We start from the raw sequence: 22,095 nt of genomic DNA, 5'->3' as shown, positions 1-22,095 counted from the left end.
TCTCTGTCTTAGCTGATGCTGATAATACAACAGCAACAGCAGCAGGTCTCTTTGTGCTGTTATAAAGCAGACGGGAAAGAAAGAGCCTAGGAGAGTGAGCATCCCACTCACCTTTAGTCATTTCCTTCTTTATTTAGACAGCAGGGAAGCAGACGGGTGAGAAACACAAACTGTGTGGGCACGCTGTGTTTTTCTACTTTTTCACTCTGCTTTTTCTCTTAGCTCCGCAAATGAGGTGAAGAACCTGCTTCAGTCCCTGCCCAGGACCAGCGAGCCCAGAGAGATGCTGTTCGAGGATCGGACGCGAGCCCACGCCGATCACATCGGACAGGGTTTCGAGCGCCAAACCACGGCGGCCGTGGGGGTGCTGAAGGCCGTATGCTCCGTAGAAAGGTAGGCGTTGAAGCGACAGTAGCGCACGCTGTAAATGTCAGACAGTTTGGTAAGCAGCCGTCTGTGTGGAAGTGACACACGCTCTGTATTTACACAGCTTAGTCACTGACGGATATCATATAATCCTTCTCTCTTCCCTCCCCCCTTGCTCGTTTTCAGCTTGGAGCCTCCTCGTGTAACCAAAGATGTTGTGTGTTTCCACGCTGGTGATTTCCCTTATGTAGTTCAGAGGCTGCAGTTGGACTTACATGAACCCCCGCTGTCTCAGGTGTTACATTACACACACACACACACACACACACACACACACACACACACACACACCTGTGCTCACTCACTCCTATTACTCCCAGTAAATTGACCTTTATAATAACTCATATTGGATAAAGTGTTACCAAAATATCAACTGAGTGTAAACCTGATGATGGATGCTGCCACCCGGTGGACAATTTTAACCTCAGCTAGAGGTTTGTCTTAAGACAAGAAAAGACAAGTGTTACTATAGTAAATAATTATAGTTATAGTTCTTCTGTATTTATTTTTTGCTTATGTAGTTTAGTTTATTTCTCCGGGTTAATCTGCTTAGCAATTCTTGTTACGTAGATTATTAAGTAACGAGTAACGAGCAACAAGCTTTAATAGTCAGTCTGTTCACAGATGCCATTTGAAGTTTTCGATTAGTTTGTTTCCATGCTGATCTTTTGCACCTCACAGTTAGCTGCTTGTAAATGCAGATTGTTTTTTGGCTGCTGGTATTTGTTTTTTTTCAAAATCAATGAAGGAAACTCACACCAAGTGATTAATAACCAGGCTTCTTGTTGTGTCCATCTGCACCCGCAGACATCTTTCCGTGGAGGAAGAATTAAATGTTAAATATCACTAGTCTCGATCCAGGTCCCTGCCAGACGTCCTCTGTGATCACCAACTGTTTTTTCATATTTATTTATGTATCATGTGAATTTTATTTAAATTTCAGAAAAATCCCCCATAAGATAAATGTTTATTTAAAGTGAAATAAATATTTGAGCAGTATAGTTAATGAATTACTGCCAAAACAATCTAACTTCACCAAAAACAACAAACACACTGCTCTTTTTTTTTTTTTTTTTTTTTTACCTATTTTTAAAAAATGACAAAAATACAAATTATTTTAAAAAACACATTAAAGTTCCTCTAGTCCTTTCTGCCAGCTTTGATTTTGCAGTCTGTGTAGCTTCTTTTCCTTTTTGAGATAAAGAGACTCCAGCTCCCCTTGTGCAGACTGCATAAGTACAACCTGCACTCAAGGAGATCAAAAGCAACTTCAGAGAACAAGATTTTGTCTTGCTGCTGCTGTTCTGACTCGTTATGCAAAGGAATTCTATTTTGAATTTATTTAATCTGTGAGTTTTGAATCGTGCGTCAGCAAAATGTCCCCCCCGGGGATTGGAACAAGCCTGCAGACCATTTCAATGCAGCTCGGCATCCTTAAAGGAAACCAAAACAACTCTCGAATTGTTAGCAAGAGGCTGCTGCCTTTTAACTTCATGCAGCCGGTTTTCTCAGTGTCCTGTGAAGCAGTGCATATCAGACAACTGGAAGGATGTAGGCTAATTTAAATCTTAATAAAGAATTTAAATAAATTTGTTTTCTAATGTTAGTAATACTTTCATTCTGACGTGTAACTGTGTTTTCAATCAGTTTTGCGATGCATGTCCTTTTGTTTACTTTATCTAAGTCAGCATGGCCCTCTGCTGCTCAAATTCTTATTCTCATGGTATTATGACATCTATTTTCTTCCTCTCCTCCGTTTTTAACCGTCTTCCCGCCCTCTCTCTGTACAGTGTGTGCAGTGGGTGGACGACGCCAAACTAAACCAGCTGCGGCGGGAAGGCATTCGTTATGCTCGCATCCGCCTGTGCCACGATGACATCTACTTCATCCCCCGCAATGTGGTCCACCAGTTCAAGACAGTTTCTGCTGTCTGCAGCCTGGCATGGCATGTCCGCCTCCTGCAGTACCACAAGGGAGAAGGGGGGGAGGAGGAGCAGAAGGAGAAGGTTGAGCTGAAAGTGGAAGAGACTGAATCGGTTTTTGAGGGGGAAAAGGAGGATGAGAAGAAGAGGATAAAGGATGAGGATGTTGAGGTTGAGGTGGCAGAAAGCAGGACATTGCCAACTGGCAGAAAGGAGGAGGACAGTGATTGCCTTCAGCATCCACCTCCCCCGTCCCAGCCTGCTCTCTCAGCACACTCAGACAAACAGGAGGTGATGGAGAGGGCAGCTGAAGAAAGAGGGCCTAAACGGCAGGATTCACCTCCTGCAAAGGTGAAGGCAGAATCTCCAGCCCCTGCCTGCAAGAATAAATCTCCTCCACCTCGCACTATGTCCCCTCCTGCTTTCCTTCCTCTTGATCGGGACACAGAACCCAAAATATTATCTAAACCTCATCACCACCACCACCATCTCTTAGACAGCAGAACAACGTCTTCCAGTAGAAGTTCCTCCTCTTCAGCTTCTCCGAAATCATCCCCAAAGTCTTCCACCTCGTCAGCGTTTTCACCTTCACCTGTCGCAAGCTTGCATTCGACTTTTGCAGCTTCCCATCCATCTTCTACCTCTTCTTCTTCCTCCTCCTCTGCTGTGGTGTCCACATCTTCCCCTCTGCCAGCTTCCTCTTCATCCCTGACTAGTCTCAAGCCTGCAGTGGAATCTCTTCTCTCCACGCTTCCTCCTTCTTCTCAGCCTCTTCCTTCCTCGGAGTCAGATCAACCGAAGGACAAAGACTCGCTCCCGGTCACAGACACACAGACACAGGGGTGGTCACAGGGGTCGCCCACTGTGGATGTAAAAACACACCCCTCCGAAATCAACACATGGACTTACACAGGGATCGACATGCGGACACAAACACGCCCAGAGGCACAGACTCACACTTTAGACTCAGACTCCAGGACATCCGTGGATTTGCCAGTACATCCACCACAGGACGCCTCGAGGCAAGGAAACTACATGCAGCAATACACACCCCAGCATCTCCCACCTCCTCCCCTCCCTCAGATGCTTCCCCTCTCTTTCTCCCCTCTCCTGCCGCATTCCCACATCCCTCACAGACCTCCAGGGCTCCCCCAAAACACCCTCTCCAGTCCTTCCCTTCCCACACAGCCTCAAACGCTAAACTCTTTTCTCACCCAGAAAGCACCGCCACATTCGGTCCACCTGAGCCCGCTTCACCTGCATCACCAACCAAATATCACCACACAGTCCCAGCCGTACTTCCAGCCCCCACTAATGGCCTCCCCTCCTCTAAGCTCTCCCCTCACTAACACCCAGTCTCTCTCCCCTCACCTTTCCCATCCACACCAGTTCGCCAAAACCTTCTTCCCCACCCAGCATCCCGGCTTCACCTCCCACCCCTTCCTCCCCCCTCAGCCTTTCCTCTCGCAGCCGCCGGGTGCTTACCCCCTACAACCGCAATACCAGACCTCAGCATCCATGCAGGTTCAGCTCTCCCTGTCACAGTCTTTCCCTTACCCACCTCCTCCTCCACCGCCATCCTCCTCCCCACACCCCCCTCCCCCCCCTCTTCCTCCTCACCCACCACCTCAACCTCGCCCTGCTGTTTTCCCCCCACCCCCAAACCACGAAGAGGAGCCGAAGCAGATTTTATAGTAGTTTTTTGTACGTAATGAAACTCTTTTTAAATGACTGTATACGTATAAGGTTTCATTTTGGTTGTGCTGTTGTAAAACAATGTAAAATAAATAACTAAAGAGGGAGAAAGCAGACACAGTATCATAGTTTATCAAGCAGCGTTGGACTCGATATAACCCAGACCTCTGGACTGAACTGGCTTAGATTGTACAGATGCTTTGGTCGTGCACAGGTTAAAAAGTGTGATGGAGAATTCCTTTCATTTACAGGTAGCTTTGGCCTTTAGCCATCTGAACTCTGAAGGAGAGATTATTCAGGCTCAAATGAGCCCTGTCGTCTGCCAAACTGCTGTCTGGCTCTGTTTTTTTTGTTTTGTTTTTAAGTGAAGTGAGCATAAGTCCTTTCAAACATCAGATTATCTGTGAGCCTGTCAGATGTAGGAAGTGAAGATTTCTCCAGACTTGTGTCAGATATTTATATAAATATAGAATAAAGGTTGTAAGTGTGGCCTTTTTGTGAAACTTGCAGCTAATGCTTCCATTTTTGTGGCTTTTTTTTTCTCGTATGTTCTCCGTGCCCAAGACTGTTTCTGAAATAATGATGGATCACCGCTGGTGTATTGATTTAATGTTCCTACACTTCATTACTGTACTGCACTATACAGTCTATCACAGTACTTTTCCCTAATATTGTATTTAGAGCTATAATGCTATAATGTTGCTGTAGTTTTTTAATGCTACTCAACATTATCTGAGCTCCAGCATGCAGTAGAACTGCATTCAGTCAGGCCACTAAGAGTCACATTTTTCAAAGTACTGAGGTTGTCCTGTGCTGGCTGCCCTTAACGCCACAGTGGGCTCTTTGTGTAATTTTGCTGCTTTTCTTTTTGTTTTTCGCCCGTCTCCTGGATGTGTGCCAGGGTTTCTTAATTTTGAGAACAAGTTTTGTGAACAAACTCGACCCAGGGCCTCCAGAAGTCTCAGGAAAACGCATTCAGGGCACATCCTGAACCTCGATTTTTATCCCCTTAACCGGATCTGTGTTTTATTAACAAGCAGCTACGATGACAGCTCACTGTGAGCTAGGATTCAAAGAGCAATATCATACAGATGCAGCATAGCCAAGACATCCCAAACGTGACTCATCACAGCAGTTTTAGTGCGTGTGAAAATGCAGTTGGTATTATTGTGGAAACTTTGAGTCGAGACTTGCAGATTCCATTAGATTATCCACAGGGCAATTTCAGGTTCTTCCAAGACTGTAACTTCAGTGCATTCAGGCTCACTTTTTATTTATTTTTTTTTATTTACACTTCGAAAACAGACGGTACGCTGTCAAGAGCTCGTTTCCAAAGCACTATTTATCTATTTACCTGAAGTCTGCTTTCTCTACAGTGTGGAGTCTATGAAATGTTTTATTTATGAACCACAGACTGAAGTGTTTAAAAGTACAGTAAATTATTTTATGTGGAATTTTTAGCAGCGCCTATGAAGAATATATGTTTCTCCAAATATCTGATCATGAGAGTCAAACTCGTCTGTCTCGGTGCATGTCACAGAGTTGTGTATCTTTGTTGGTGTCTTGATTTTGTTTTGTCTTTTTTGTTTTTTACTATCGATATTGCTAATGTAGCCCACATTTCCCCAGTGCCTGTCCTTAACTGTGAAATACTAGATGGTCCAGAGACATACAGTGAAGGGGTCTTAGTTTTAACTGGAAAATCAGAGCAAAGCCTTAAATTGGTGTCTAAAGCCGCTGGAAGCTCTCCAAACATCTGAGGTCAGAGGGTTCAGCAGTGTTCAGAAGGTTTTTTGGGTTTCTTTTCCTTAATGATTCGTTTCACCACAAGCCTGAAAAATTTTGGAAAATGACAGATAACGCCTTAGCTTTTTGTCGTCAGTTTGCCTCAATGTTCACAGTGAGAACTCTTCACTGTATGGCTCTGGGGGAGAGCGAGGTGATAATTAAGCACTTGATAACAGTTGTGAGGCGCTATGCCGCTCTTTATACGCTTTTTGGCTTTTGGATGTTACAGAAACACGACAGGAACTTCTCTATTTTTTTGTAGAAATGTGACAAAAAAGTTATGGCTGAAAACAAAAAGTCTTCAGGGGCTAGAATTGTTTTCACAGAGTTCATTTATCTCCAGTTTTTCTTTGTTTGTTTGTTTTCTGTTCTTTTTAACTGTCAGCACTGTAGTGTACATAATGAGTTTTGTAAAGGGGAAAGAAATACTTGTAGTGTGGTTTCTACTTTAAATATGAGCCTAGCTAATAAAAGGTTCAATGTTTGACTTGATTCTCGTTGGTCTGGTTGTGTTTTCTCCACCGTGCATGACACTCTTGCAAGACTTTAGTGCAGGTGGGAGTCGATCCATTAAAGGTTGCCGCTTTAATCGTCAGGTGTGCGCCGACAGTATTGAAGAATTTTTAACAGTTAATGTCTTTCTGTGTGGATGATTTCACTAACAGCCATTTGTTCTTCAGTTTTGAGTGAAATATTATGAATCTGTAATTTAGCTTTTAAATGAGTGTTCACTATAGGTGCAACCATCTTTTATATACAGTTTATGTCAATAATTGCATTTTTTAGTAAGCTTCCACAAAACTTCCTGCAATAACTGAATTTTTTTTTTTTGTCCACTTGGGGGCAGAAATATAAAACCGTCAACACTACCCTGACATACTCTGAAGATGATATGTTAAAAGTGTTTGCAAACAGTGGGAGGCCTGATGCTAAAAAATAATCAATTCAACGGGCCCAAAAGACACTTTAAAGCTCCTTAGAAGTGAAGTCACATCCTTAGAATATCTGCAACTCTTTTCAAATAGTAGCAGCCACTGTAAAGAAAAAAAATACTACTTAAAGCATCACTCATGTGTTAAGTGTAACTTTACACTTTAGCCATGCGAGTCCTTTATAAGGCTTTGTGAATGTGCTTAAAACCTACAGACACTCATCTGACTTTGAAATTTACTGAAAGCATCTTTCTTATTTTCAAAGCCATTCCTCCACCTCTGTCCAGCATACACCTGCCTGTGTTTTCGGCTTCTGTTTCCCTGTTATGCAAGCCGCCCCCTCACTGCAGTCTACGGCAGTGAGCTCAGCAGTTTTTAACGGTCCAGATTTGAGTAGACGACACATACACAATGCAGTAGCTCTGTGATTCAAGGCTGCTGTGTGTCGGGTCAAATCCAGCTAAGAAGAGCCTTTCCTCCCTCCTCTCTTCATCCTTTCCTGCCAGAGGAGCTCAGCTGACCTTTAAAGTGCAGGATCGAGGCAGGAAGTTGTTGCAGAGACAGTGAAATTAGTTTTGGATCATTCATGATAAACCAACTCACTCAACTGTGAATGCACTCAGTCAGTGAGCACATGGTATTCTTTCATTTAGTAAATTACTGCGGGTGCTATTAATTTTATTCTGTTCATTGCTTTTTTATGTAGCATGAAATGTGAAATAATCCTTATGTACTCTGCAGATAGGATAAGATGTACTATATTTATTGCAAAAGTTGGGAATTTCCTGTGTTGTAACAGCCAAAATATTAAACATAAACTAAATAAATGGTTTATTAGAATAAAGTGGAACAGTTAAAACACAAATGATACTAAAATGAGTTAATTCAATAGGAAAAATACATTAAAGGAGCTCAATAAGTCAAGAAATAGATTTAATTCAATAGAACTGCATGTAGAATGCTGAATATAATACACAAATACAAGTGAAAACAACAAAACTAGTAAAGCAAAAACTGCCAAATGGCATTAAAGAGTGATATTGTTACATATTACACCACAAGATTGCTAATAAAGATGCACTATTGCTTCCCCATATTTAACTAACTGCTACTCTAATTACTCCAGTAAGAGAAACGTTTTTGCACGTTGGGAAACTGTACAAACCAAAACCAATGCAATAAGTTAATTTATTAACAGTAAGAACCTGCAGAAAATGTCTTAGAACAGGTAAAAACCTGCTCCTTATAATGCTGCCTGTCCTACATGAGCTACTCATTAAAAAGTAAACTGGAGCTAGTTTTACAAACAGGTACAATTATTACTTAACATAAACTGAGCCAAAATGCAGAAGCAGTGTGTGAAACTCAAAGTACATGCTTACATCTTCCACTGGAATTAAGGGGTAGTTAGCAGGCAGGTGCTGCTAATTAAATGCTCTTGATTAACTGATCATCAGCAAGTGTGAGCACCTCTATAAAACAGACACACAACAGGACTCAGTTAGGATGTGAAATATTTAAATGAATGACAGTGCAACTAGAAAAGGGCTGAACACATATGGCTTATTTGGAGTCTCTTTGGACATCTGGACAGTCCAAAAGACGTCTGTAACAATGTTCATGGACAGACGAGAACAAAATGGAGATGTTCGGTGAAAAACACACACCTCTTCCCGACTGTGAAGCACGCCGATGGAGGGATGTTGATTTGAGCTCCTTTTGCATCCACAGGACCGGAGCAAGTCAAAGTCCAGAACTCAACCGAACTAAAATACTGCAGCGAGATTGAAGAAGACTGGACCGAAATTCCTCCACAATGATGTGAGACACTGATAAAGTCATACAGGAAATGATGACTTCAAGTTATTACTGGGCGTATTTAGTTTTTCAGAGAACTGCAGAGAGCCATGTGAAAATGTTCTTTCTCACGCAGCAGCAAGTGCTTTGATGTGCGCCCCCCTCCTACAAGATAAAGATGAGAAGTTGTGTGCTGATTAATGTCAAACAAAATACATTTGGATACATTTGTTTCTTAGATAACCTTTTATTTAATCAGAGCTTAACTGCTGTGAAGATAAAGCATTCAAGAGCTAAATTAACCTGCAAACATAGCTGCTCATTAAGTGAAGCAAAAAAAAAGGTGCTATAACATTTAGTCGCATAAAATAAAATGAGATACTTGCCTTTTCCATCTTCTTTAAAGGTGTTTTTGGATAGTTTCTCATAGTTAGTTTTTTTTCACAATACAAATACATCTAAACTTTAAAATCCTGTCATAAACCATTAAATTAGAGTGTTACGTAACGCCAGATAAACTCGTGCGCGCGTTTCAGAGGAGCTAATGTGTAAGAGCGTGCACGCACACCCTGCTGTTAGCTGATTGGCTGCCTCACGGTTCATTTCAGGTTACGTCCCAGAGGGATTTTCCCAACCACAATACTTTGTTTTCAACAAGCTCTAACTGATGCCAACCTTCAATTTGGAACCACTTTTTAAGCATCGTTTTGAGACACACAGTGTAGTGTAAATCACTAGTTTATTATTATAACACATGCATGCAATTTCAAAATTTCAATGCAAAATAACACAAGGAAACAACCGATGGCGCTAAATACATTTTCACCCATGCACAGAGTCAACCGACTATGAAACTATGAAACTGGAATCAGCTCGGTGCTCTCGTGGCTAAAACTGTAATTTTTTTTTAACCACACAAAGGTTTATTTGTGATCAGAGTTTTGGACTTGAGTGCAGAGACTGAGTTAAATAGAACACATGATGATGAAAGTACAAAAGAGAACTTGTATAAGGCAGAGAGGGCAGCCTGTGGAAAATGGCACATCAGATGCTTCTTAAATCCCCCACTTCTGTGTTTGCAGCTAAGCTCGCTGCTGTCTTTTAAAGGTTTTAAAAAATAAACCTGGAAAACAAGTCAAAAATTTACACCGTAGTTTGTAGCGAGCGTGATAGTTACACAGGAAGTAGATTCAGTTCCTGCCTGTGCAGCTGCCGTCATTTACATTCAGCAAAAAGAAACTTTAGAAAAACAATACTGGACATTTTCAATCCATAAAAACACAAAGCATCAGAAGATGTTTTGGGTTTTTTGCTTCCAGTGTTGGCTTCACAGTAGTTTTACAGATACAGCTGTTCCCATATGGCCCTCTTTCAGCTATTTTTGCCATGTTTACATGACTTAGTAGCAGCTCAGTAGAGTCCCAGCTCTACTGATGAACACTGATGAGGCCTGAACACCCACAGCTGCAAGAAAGGTTTAAGATTATAATATGACTAAACTAGCATGTATATATTTGTATAAAAAACACAGCGTGATCGCTCACAGTCCAGGCCCATTGCACTTCCTTTAGCACCAACAATGTCCACTCGGGTTAAGGTGATAAATTCTGACAGGTGTCCAGGCTGTGAGGTAGCAAAGCAGCTCCAAACCATGATGGTACCTCCACCGTGCTTCGCTGTTGGGGTGAGCTTTTATTTACTGTTGTCCAAAAGACTGAGTGCTCAGATATAGTCTTTTCCAAATATGGCATGTATTGTAGTGTGCTTTTCTTCCTCAAGTTCTTCCAATAACATCATTCTTAAGTGTTTTTCTTATGGTAAACTTTATTCAGCTGTTTGGAGGTGTTTTTGTCATTACCCTTGGTTTCTTTTTCACCTCCCTGGCAAGGTGGCAGCTTTCCTGAATATCCTCTGAGAGTTCTTCTTAGTGTGACTCGAAAAACATTTTTCCAGTTTTGTGAACCTGCAAATGCTTCTAAGTTCCTGGGAAAGTCACCGAAACGAAAGCGTGGTTCACCCCTTCCAGGTTTTCTTTAAAAAGGCAGATTTTTATCAAGAACCAGGCTTTGTTTGCTCTCTGATCTCATTGAGGTGCTTTTTCAGATTCACGTCCATTCTCCAGCCTGGGCATGGGAGTTATTTCATCTTTTATAACATCATGCAAAATCCAGTTTGTGCTTCATTAGTTTAGCCAGATTGTGTTTCTCTGCAGTTGTGAGTGTGATGAAGGTCAGGCCACATTTTCCGAGTAAGTTATGACGAAATCTGTGCACTTCCAACTGTGTGATCTGCCTACACAAAGTCTCTTGTTCTTAACAGTAATACTGATAGCTGATGTGGAGATTTGATTCTTCTCTGGAAACATAATCAGGCTAAGCTCCTATTTCACAAAGCCGAGACCAGATAAACACAAATCTCCTCCCAATGTCTGCCTTCGTGTTTTTACACAGGTTTGTCGAGGGTGATGCAAATCACGCTGAGATCTTAGGCGGCTACTAAGCCTCTCTCCTTTCAGGAAAGATATTCAACCCCAGTTCCACCAGCGCCCCCATTAACATGGTCCACAGTGGTATGCACACAAACGTCAGCTTCACGTCGGCCAGCCTTTCCAGCTTGGCGCACAGCGTCAGGCAGAAGCCGAGCTTCAGCAGCATGGCTGTCAGGTACCAGCTACGCAGGCGCAGGTCTGGAGAGCCGTTGCGCGGGTCGTATCCCGGCTTGCAGCGGCCTGCCATCTTGATGGCGAGCATGAGGATGAGGATGCCATCAAAAACCCAGACAGGGAGAAAGATGAGGAACCAGTTCCACTGCACCTGTAGAGAGGAAAGGGAGAAGATGCTAATAGTTGAGGTTGTTGGGAGGAATGTGTCACTGGATGGAGACTGGGTGGAGATTGCTGATGAAGCTATGAAAACTGTTACCTTTCCATCCAATTTGAGCACCAGCATAATGAGGAAAACCAGGGTGAAGACCCAGGTCAACAAAACCCTCTGAGCCAGAGACATCTCACTCAGTGGAGACCAGAGGAGGAGACAGACAGAAGCTGCACACAGACAGACCACATGTGCACGTGTTATAATCAGAAAATATGTTAAATAATGATAAATGCATGCTTTTGTAGCATAAAACGTGGATTTAAAAACTGACAGCAAGGCAGGAATCAGAACTAACTGGATTATTTGGTGTCAGCTATGCTCTCCGTTGCAGCATCAAACAACATTTCGCTGATGGCCGCTTTGAAATAATAATTTAATGCCATAATTGTATTCATTGTCAGATTAAAAACACTGCAATTAGAGCTAGCTGTTACAGCCTAATAGCATTGTGCTAATCGCTGGCTGTGACTTACTTTAGTGTGTTTCCAGCTCGGCAGACAGCATCTTCCTTCCAATGTGTCCTACGCATTCACATTCTCATATCGTTTCTTATAGCCAGTCATGTAATTATCAGCAAACGTGTCCGTTAATAAAAATAGACTGGGAGATTTTTTTAGGTCCGTTATCCATACGGGTCCCGCCTCTCCTGGGAGCCGATTGGTGCTCCTCACGTTTGTTTTAATGTCCGTCACGCTGCGTTGTAACCGTAAAGTGTTCACGAATGCGCAAAGCAGTTGTTGGGTTTTCCTGTAGTGAGTTTTCACGTCCACTAGAGGTAAGTAAAGTTCTTTTTATTCCCCCCCCCCCCCCCCCCCCCCCCCCCGGCGTTTCTGATTACATCCTATTCGTCGTGATGGTATTTAAAATTTTAACCCTGTATTTTCTCGTTTTTTGACTTTCGAAATACTTATTGTATTCATGTGTGACACTAGTCTTCTTTCCTATTTGCCAACCATCGATGGCGATTATTTGCTGAAAATATAACTGCGCCTTTATGCGGCGGTTTACGGTAAGGGGGCCGAAGTAGTATTTTTACAGTGAGAGACAGAAAGGGAAAGGCTAATGCTTGAAACACTGGCGAGCAGATACTCAGCATCTCCTCCAGACAATGGACAAGGCTGGCTAGCTCAAGTTCATTATAAACTACGCTTAGAAAGCGCGCCTGAGCTCTGTCTGTGGACTTGGAGCCGCCTTCGCAGTCAAAGAGGTAAGACTGAGCGACTGCACGGCGCGTTTAGACGGCAGTAATCAGGGTTTCGGGGTTAAAGACAGCTGTGTGGGCTGTTATGCCTGCCGGTGGCTCAGCTAACATATAGCCTGGCAGAAGGGAGGAGGACTGTCTGTATATGAACCAAGATAACCACGAAGACTGCCCGAAAGCACAGTGGCTGCTTCCAGCTACATGCCAGCTAGCATCAAAATTAGCTGCATGTGTTTCCCCACTCATAGTGGACCGAGCTTTACTTCACAGTAATGCAAACGTTGACATTTTTAGCCTGTGTTTTACTTCCTCTACCTCTTTGCTATTTTTAAATCTTCCACATCAATGTTATTAAGAATAAGATTTTTAGTACAATCTTTTCTAACAGTATTTCTATAGCAAGTAAAAAGATAAAAAATCAACTGAGAAAGCAATCAAACTTGTATAAAAAATAAAATAGGCAAGTAGGGTTGCTCTTAACTATCACCTTTATAGTAATACCGTTTATTGCATGGCATTTTGTTAGGCTCTGACTGATTTACTATTCAAGCTAAACTGCTGTGTGAAAGTATTTGCCTGCTTTTTTTATTTTATTTTATTTATTTGCACATTTGTCACACTTGCATGTTTCAGGTCAACAAATTTTTATATTAGACAGTGATAAGCCGAGTGAAAACAAAATACAGTTTTTAAGTCATGGTATCATTTATTAAGAGAAAAAGCTATCCAAATCTACCTGAAGTTACGTAAAAAAATTATTGCTCCCATGTGATTAACCACTTTTTTTTTGGCCAGCTGAGTTCAATTTAACTAGCCACACCCAGGCCTAATTACTGCCAGGTAGAGCAGGGCGATATGGCCAAAAATATTTATCACGATATATATTTGAAAATTTGCGATAACGATATAACTGACGATATAATTGATGCGAGACAAAATACAACTCCACAACGTTACTAGCGCAAAAAGACAACCTTCCATTTATTTTCACTTAAACAAGAAGCTGGTTTTTATGTACATTAAAGCTTTATAAAAATGTAACAGTGCAAATGCAAATTCCTTGCTGAAAGTTTAACCAAAAGACATTTCCAGTAGAAATGGGCTGACATATCCTGAGCATAACCATGTATAATATCCACTGAAGTTAAAAAGAGGTGCTTTGCAACATTAAACTGCAGTGTGCAGTACGCATTTTTCGGACCATAAGGTGCACGGGATTATAAGGCACATTAAGCGAAACAAAGCAGTCAGATAAATCAAACTTTATTAAACTCATTCTTCTTGCTTCCTCCACTTCTGTACCATTGATTCATTAATGTTGAATTCTCTGGCAGCTGCTCTATTCCCATGTAGTTGCAGTATATTAATGACTAACCTCGTATTGTGGATGGATTATCTCAGTTGTTCTCCTGACTGAAGTTTGGTCCGTGTACAGCATCCTGCCATGCGATTGCATTTGTCTCTAACCATGAGGAACCTTCACGTTAACTTTTATAAGTGGAAAAGTGTTAGTGTTCGTCCTCCAGCTTCACTGTTTATGTTATGCTAACATAGCTGTGTCGCTAGCGATCACGTAGCACATCATTATATACCAGCTAGCCCAACTTCAGTAACCCTACAAACGTCACTGCTGTTTAGTTTCCTGTCTTCATTTATGTTGGAAGTGATAGCAGAGCTGTACGTTTGAATTTTTTCAGAAATCTCTCAGTCAGAACATGCTATATCATGTTTAGGTAACTAGCGAAACTAGCGAGCTAACTTCCGCTAGCTTCCTGCTAACTTCTAACTCCGTTAAATGTAATAACTTGTTTTCATGGATGCCTGGAAGTTAAACTTTATAGTTACACCTGGTAAAGCAGCAATGTTGATCGTTTTATTAAAGATGAAAGAATTTAGACAGTTTTTAACTCTCAGTGATGCTGCAGTGTTGTTTGACCTGAAACATACGGAGTTTAGGACCCAGATTACTCCCACATATAAGAGCATCTTAGTCCGACAAATACGACAATAATGACGGCCGCTTGCATGTTCTGCAAAAAAATGTGCTTTGTCGTGTATCTGACGGACAACAACCAAACCAGTTCCACATCACGGAAGTTGCACCATTTTTACAAACCAATTCTGGTTCATCTGTTTCACTCAACAATCGGCCATGTGCGTATGAAAACAAAGGCACTGCGCATGCGCGTTTTACTCCCATTCTATCGCGATATTTCATTTTCCTATCGTTGCCTAACATTATACCGGTATTACCGTGAACGGTATAATATGGCCCAGCCCTACTGCCAGGTCTGTTGACTCGTGAAATCGCTTCTCTAGAACCTGTCTGACAACATGAAGAAGGCTAAAAGATCTCAAAAAGAAACTCTTCGTCTCACAATCTAAAGTGAAACTGAAGAACTGATGCGAAGCAAAGTTGTTGACATCTTCAGTCTGGAAAAGGTTATTTCTAAGGATTTGAGACTTCAGCGAAGGACAGTGAGAACCATTATCCAAAAATGGAGAGAACCTGAAATGGTGTTGACCCAACCCAGGAGTGGCCAGCCTATTTTAAAAAAAATAAAAAAAATACTCCAAGAGTGCACCAGTTGAACACCAGCTGAACGCTTTGAAATGTCTGAGTCCTGTTACATCCAGCATAAAACTAACACAGCATTTCACAAAGTGAACGTCATGATGTGTGTTTCTGTGACTTCCTGTGTAAACATGATCAACATTCAAACATGGTACTGTGATGGTCTGGGGCTGCTTTGCTTCTTCAGGACCTGGACAGCGTCCCGTGATTGATGTAATTATGGATTCTGCTCTATACTGGAAAATCCTGAAGGAGAATGTCCGGCCATCAGTTTGTGTCCTGAAACTCAAGCTCGCTTTGGTTATGCAAATTTTCCAAAACACACCAAGTCCACCTCCAAATAGACTTGAATCTGATTGAGATGCTTTGACCTTAAACAGGCTGTTCATACTTGGGAAAACTCTCCAGTGTGGTTGATTTAAAACAACTCTGCAAAGAAGAATGAGCCAAAATTCCTCCACAGTAACGTGAAACGCATAACAAATGATTTAAAATCAGATTTTTCTTTACTAGGTTTATCTTTGCCTGATATGTAAAATGTATTTGAGCTGAAACATGCACACGTATCAAGCAAAAACAGGAAGAAGTCTAGAAGGAGGCAAATGCTTTTTCACTTTATTTAACTACGAAGACCCATTTATATCAAATCTGGTTCAAGCTTATACAAACACAATATTTAAAAAAGCAGCAAATACAGTGAAAGGTAGCGTATAGGACATAAAATGGCACAAAAAATATTAGTGCCCTCCTACACAGTCTTTTAAATCAATTAAAACATGCATCTAAGCAGCTATAATTTTGTCTGTTTTTTGTGGCTGTCCATAAACATTGCATTTCTTTTAACCAGCCAACTGCTTGCAGGCATACAGGTAATCGGAAGCCATCAGGGTGCCCATAGTCTGCTAAGCTGTGATGTACTCTGCTGCATGTGCTGCAGATATTGCTGAGGGCTACAGCCACTCTATTTAAAAAAAAAAAACAAAAAACAAAAAAATACAAATGTCCGTGCATGTCCTTCATATCTGTGTATCTCGACTAACAGATGTGCCAATATATGTGATAGGCCAGTAACAGCAGTTCGCCTCGTGCTCATCTACATTATTCAAATCTTTATCTGTCTCTTCTACTCTATTTTACTCTGCTTTAAAACCTGTTAGTGACGGTGTCAGAGAAGTGAAACTGCTGCAGGCTTCTGCAGGGGGTCAGGCTCTCAGTTTGGCAGGCCTACTGATTATCCAACAAGTTTATCGTTGAGCCTGTCTGTCTGCTCCAATGTCTGACCAACAAAGTCATCGCTCACCCAGATTTCTATCTGCAGTCATAATTCGACCTCTAAATTAGTCCGCTGTGTCGCACCGGTTGAGTTGCTTTTAAGCCTAAAAATCACTTTTTCCTATTAAGCCGTACACGCTGAAGAAGCAGATCAGATTATCCTGATTATCCTTACAAACACGGTGACAACAGCAGTAAAAATGATCAGCTGCTGAGTTTTTTCCGCTGTTGGAGCAGTTATACCTGACTGTGTTTGCAATTCAGCCAGGAGTGGAACATTTTTATTTTTTTTTATTTTTTTTTAATCAAACTGCAAGTATGTGACTTGTGCAACAGCTAAGCAAACCTTTAATCTCGCTTGCTGTGAACCCCATGTACAGCTTATACTGTAGGGCCTCGTATTCGGGGTAGAGAAATATAGTTTTCTTAGACTCAGTAGGGTTGTGTTAGTCATATGATCATCAACAGGAATGGGTTTTCCCCAAAAGGAGCTACTAGGAACTACCTGTTTAACAAGAAAAAAACTGGGAATGATATCAGAGATCTCACTTAAATCCATTATGAAGTGCCTTTGAGCAAGGCAGATCAGTGCTCGTTTTCCTGCCTCGCTGCAGGAAGCTGTGGTTCAGAAGTGCAGTTTGTTTGTTTTCTTCCTGACAGAAAATAGCTCACTTTTGTGTTATGTTGCATATTCACTGTGGTGTTGCACACACATGGGATTCCTGTTAATGCCCAGACACACAAACAGGGTAGGACTCGGCAGCTCGTGTGCCTTTAAAACACTGATTAATCATCTGCTGGTCCACTACTACAAGTCAGACCATGTATCTGCACCGCATCGTTGTGTGCACACACAAATGTGACTTGTAGAGAGTGACTCCCTCGTTGAGTGGCCTTCTGTATATTTTTACACCCTTTGGACATTGCAAGAGTCTCTTGGTCCTGCAAGGCCTTAATTGTCATTTGTCTTCACCTGACAAAGTGTGGATGAAGGCATGCCCAAGGCTGGCTAGAGAGAGATCCCACTTCTTGCATATGTTCTCTGGGCTGTTATTTCTAGCTTTAGTAATTAAAGTAATTTAAAATAAAAGCAGTGTTTCTGTAAATAGTTTCTACTTTTGCACACGTGAGAGTGCATTCTCTGCATCTCAATCTCATCCTCACCTAGTCGCCTTAGTTGTCTCCTTGTTGCATTCCCCCTTCATTTATTTGTCTCTTTGAGGAGCTCTGAGACGATGGATTGCATTTTGTTTTGTGGAGCGTGAATCTGCCTGCAGAGCTTGTTATATCATCAGCTGCAACATGGTTATATCACACACTCATCTGCTATATTATTTTATGCTACGGCTGCAGCTTGGCCTGCATGGAAGTGATATCATGCGTAGAAATAAAGTCACTGCAGTGGTGATTGTGAGCAGAAAGGTCAGTTGACCTCATAATCACTTAACCATTTCTTTGTTATCACCTTAGCTGTACTGCAGCTAAAAGAGCAGTCAGTAACAAGGTGGCAGTGACCAGAAGCTGCAGTTGGGACTCCAACAGTTTACACAGGAAGTCACAGAAATGCACGCATCCTGTTAAGTCTGAATGCTGCTTTAATACAAAATAAGAACAAGGAAACATTTAGTAATGCCTCTGGAAATTCTTGTTCTATAAACGTCCCGAATCCACTAGGACTGGGCCATTTATTCTGAGCTTAATCTCAGTGGCGATTATAGCTTTCAGTGATTATGAGGACAAAATAGTCTGGGTAAAAAGATAACTTTTTTTTGTGATATACTAAATCAGCAGTCAAAATGCACAGCAACATTAAAGAAGAAAAATGGGCAGTTTTAGATATAGGGTGAAAGGTGGGTTACATCATGGACAGGTCAACAGTCCATCAGACTGCTAATAGACCGTCAACCAGTTTAGACTCACCTGTTTAAGCAGTAGTTGGACAGGAAAGCCAAACAGAGCAGCCAGACTCCTCAGAAAAGGTGTTTGAGCCCAGCAGCTCCTTGCTGTGTGGCACAAACTCAAATCACTGCAAAACCATCTCCCCTAAGACTTAATGGGGTCTGAGGACTTGTCCTCAATTTGGTGAAGGACCAGTGACCTTATCAAACGGATCTTTACCCAAGTTGTGCTCAAGGTCAAGGTTACATTTGCTGTTTTTACAGGCAGTAGCTTGTGAATTGTGAGCTAGATCTCATTAATGCTCTGGTTATAAATGCCACTTGTCAAAGACTCTATAAAGTTTATGAGAACTGTGTGTAATTAAAGCTCAATATAGTCTCCTCTTGACAGCTGGAGGTCTCTAATGAGCACATGTTAAATGGAAGAAAATCCACCTACATAAAAGAAATAAAATCAAATGTTTAATATTTAGTGGTGGATCAAGAGGTTATGTCCTGAGAGCTGGTAGGCATTTCAGTACATCAGGTTTTACCAGTGGGAGCATTTTGACTCTGGACCCGATGAGGATCCGTGCTAAACGCTGTAGTTCTGCTTGGATTGATACAGCTCTGTGCATTATCCTACTGGTGCCAGCTGATGTACACACACAGGTGCTTTTAATAATTTTTCTCAGAAAAGAGCTCTCTGTATGAAAGTTCTGCAAACTGGTCACACATCACGAGCTGATAAGAATATTATTGTGAACAGGAAGTGCAGCCAAACTGACAGGAGCATCGGACGCCTCTTGCAAGGTTTTGCAATTCAAAGTGATTGAGATCTTAGATTGGCTTTTTGGCAGCAAAGGGCAGGTTCCCCTCTTTTACACATCTAAGCTACTGTAACCAACCAGCGTGATTGTTTCGTGTTTCTTCTTCCCCCATTTGGGATACATCTTCATCACTGTGAAACAAAATACTGGACTATAAGTGAAACTTACCACAAAGCCTCATATCTAAAGTCATAAGGTCTCAGCTGTGTTGCAAACTTTTTTTTTTTAAATAAGCATCCTGTCTTATCTCTCTTAATGCGATAAGGAGATCATTTCATGACTCCCTGAGGTTACAAGTCATTCTTTAACTTGGGTAATTGCGAAGGGTTTTTACTGTTGTCCATCACTTCAGTATGACATTACAATAATGTAATAATGCTAATCATATCTGATCATTTACTAGCACAAATTACCTGAGTTTGTTTGTTTGTTTATTTTTATCTGAGTCTGATTGGTTTAAATGTAAATGCAATTTTCTCATAATTTTCTGAGTCGTAAAACTCTGATTCTAGGGGGAAAGTGTGGCGTTTTAGGAATTACTTCAGGACATGCTGGGACTGCCTGCCCTGTTATTACCTGGAAGGTTATTGTTGAGGGTAAATTGATGGCAATAACGACAGCATGTCGATGATGAAGGAAGAATTGTGAGGATGATTGTGATTATTCCAATCCTTCTCTTGACTTTAAACAAGAGCTGCCCTGTTAGGTTGAATATTTGGGTCCCTTGCTGCCTGTTGTTAATCATTACAGTTTCTGAGAATTCATACTGTCTGCAGGCAGACTTTCTGTGTTTGTGTTCATTTGAAGTTCAGCAAATGATACACGCTGCTTTTTAACCCCCCCTGTGGAGTCTCGTGACATGGACCCATGCCAAAGTCCAATTACACAGTGCTCAGGAGGCACTTGCACATGCATTAGAGCCCCATTTTAGTGAGTGACCACTGACCAGAAAGCCAGTATAGTACGTGAGAGCCTGAGATGCACACAAACACCTGCTGTTGCTTTGAACCTCAAATGCGATCGTTTCATTGCAAATAGTCTGAAACGACACTCTTTCTGTTTTACAGTCGTCTGGTTTCAACAGTCTCCAGTCAAGCTACACGGCCCAAACAGAGGTGAGTCCTGTGTCTGAGTGCCCTCTGAATGAAATGGAGGAGATTCTTGAAACCTCACACAGACGGTTATGAGGGTGTCTTCAGTCAAGCTTACACACAGAGCTGCTCTGCTCAGATGGCAACAGCAGTTCATGAGTTCTGTTCACTGTGTCTGAAAAAGAGAGACAGATGGAAAAATGAGACTGTGAAAAAAGCAATACTTCCCTTTTGAGAAGGTCAGACAAGTAGCAAACACTTGGTGTTTGTGTGTGCGCGCGTCAAGTGAACAAAGTCTGTGGTTGGTATTCGTGGTGTGTGTGTTTGTTGGACTGTGTTTTCCAGTCCAACAAGTTGCCACTGACTAGGGGTGACACAAAATTGCCCAAAAAATACACATTTTTGGGGCAATTTCGAGTTGGCTCTGCCAATCAGTAATCTACGTGGTATGCACCCTCAAAACTGGATCGCAACAAATTGGCGCTTTTGAGAGTACGTTTGCTGATAGTAACGCCATGTTGTTCAGCTAATAACACAAGGATTTCATCATTTGTGAAGCCATGCTGAAAATAATCAGCAATTTGTGCATTCATGACTGGCTGTAATATTGGTAGCTTAGCTGTAGCATTTGTAGCTGAGGGCTTCAGTTTCCGGGTAACAAGGAAATGACGTCATTCACGTAGATTACTGATTGGCAGCGCTAACTCGAAATTTTGAGTCATTAACTAAAAATTTGGAGAAAAGTCAAAATTTCGAGCTACTTTTCTCGAAATGTGTAGTTAATAACTTGAAATTTTGAGTTATTTTCTCGAAATTTTTTTCTTTGTGTGGCGGAAACGGGCTTCCATATCCATCAGCAACTTAAAAAAATGAAATTAAAGCCATCATGGTAGTGTCAAAAATTCCAGTTCCTCTAATGGCCACAGGTTCCAAAAGTGAGTAAGACCCCAAATTAAACAAAAGTATTTTTCTCTAGAATACTACCCTGTGCAACACTCATCTGAAGGCTTAAATTTAGGGATGTGCCTGTTTTGATTGGCAGCTACCGTGACAAAGGAGCTGTAACCTTAGTTACTTGCGAGGCCTCACCTTTATTAATTCGACGCACTGAACTGGACCTGTGAGCAATGTTTGTTTGTTTCAGTGCCATTTCAAATATTTTCACTGTAATTATCTGACAAAGGATGTTGGTGTCTGTGACTTGCAGTCCGTCTGAGTCTTTCGGTATCAATCCGATACCAAAAGTAAATACAGGACAGTAGTGCCTAAAGACTTGTAGGTTACAGTTAAAGGTTATTATAATCAGACATTCTTCATAAATCAGGTTTCAGGTAAAAATATATATACATTTTTTGTTTAAAATCGAATAATTTACATATTGTCATACTGTTATTATTTTAATGTCTGAATATAGTCTGTAGTAATCAGTCTAAACTAACATTAACTAATGCTGAAGATCTTATGTACCTGGTTACTCATTGCCTCTCTGAAAGAAGTGTAACGGTGAGCTGTGTCTGTGCTGGGGTCTGGGTCTGTGTGATTAATTTCCTTCCTCCTCGCTTCGTTTCTTTTTCTGTTTGTTCTGGGATAAAGGGTTTTTCTTTTTTGTGGTCTTTCATGTCTTTATTTAAGTTGTTGCCACGGTAGAGAGTCTCCTTCCAACCCGTGTCAGTGTTAGCAGTGTTTTCATTTACAGCTGTAAAGTAGCTCTACACATGGTCGTCTTTCTCACCTGCTACATGTTAGTGGGGGAGGAGGGGGCGGAGCATCGTTTGCACAGACATGTCTGCTTTCTGATGAACTTGAGCAATGT

The 22,095-nt window shown here is 41.5% G+C and overlaps 3 protein-coding genes across 5 annotated transcripts in view; 2 read left to right on the top strand and 1 right to left on the bottom strand.

Moving 5' to 3' along the window:
* The window catches only part of LOC113009219 (uncharacterized), a 42,165-nt gene extending 35,842 nt beyond the window's left edge, over positions 1-6,323 (top strand). The window contains exons 7-9 of the mRNA XM_026147407.2: positions 223-393; positions 553-661; positions 2,217-6,323. Of these exons, the coding sequence (XP_026003192.1) occupies positions 223-393; positions 553-661; positions 2,217-4,043 (2,107 nt within the window). The 3' untranslated portion in view covers positions 4,044-6,323. The remainder of the gene's footprint in view (positions 1-222; positions 394-552; positions 662-2,216) is intronic.
* Positions 6,324-10,230: 3,907 nt separating this feature from the next.
* Positions 10,231-12,088, bottom strand: tmem60 (transmembrane protein 60). The gene is made up of 3 exons (XM_026148272.2): positions 11,910-12,088; positions 11,482-11,603; positions 10,231-11,373 (listed from the first exon to the last, which is right to left on the bottom strand). The coding sequence occupies exons 2-3, from the start codon at positions 11,563-11,565 to the stop codon at positions 11,056-11,058; spliced, it is 402 nt and encodes a 133-aa protein (XP_026004057.1). The 5' UTR covers positions 11,566-11,603; positions 11,910-12,088; the 3' UTR covers positions 10,231-11,055.
* A 379-nt stretch (positions 12,089-12,467) lies between these two features.
* The window catches only part of LOC113009200 (protein PHTF2), a 54,267-nt gene continuing 44,639 nt past the window's right edge, over positions 12,468-22,095 (top strand). For 2 of the 3 annotated variants that reach the window (XM_080291658.1, XM_026147384.2), the window contains exons 1-2: positions 12,479-12,643; positions 20,259-20,306. The gene's annotated coding sequence lies outside the window, so the exon portion shown is untranslated. Of the gene's footprint in view, positions 12,644-20,258; positions 20,307-22,095 lie in introns of all 3 variants that reach the window. The other variant, XM_080291657.1, reaches the window with a different exon arrangement.

The sequence above is a fragment of the Astatotilapia calliptera genome, chromosome 17 (assembly GCF_964374335.1).
Source record: "Astatotilapia calliptera chromosome 17, fAstCal68.1, whole genome shotgun sequence".
NCBI lineage: Eukaryota > Metazoa > Chordata > Actinopteri > Cichliformes > Cichlidae > Astatotilapia > Astatotilapia calliptera.
The sequence above is the reverse complement of the archived record's forward strand: the minus strand, read 5'-3'. Positions and strand labels throughout refer to the sequence as shown.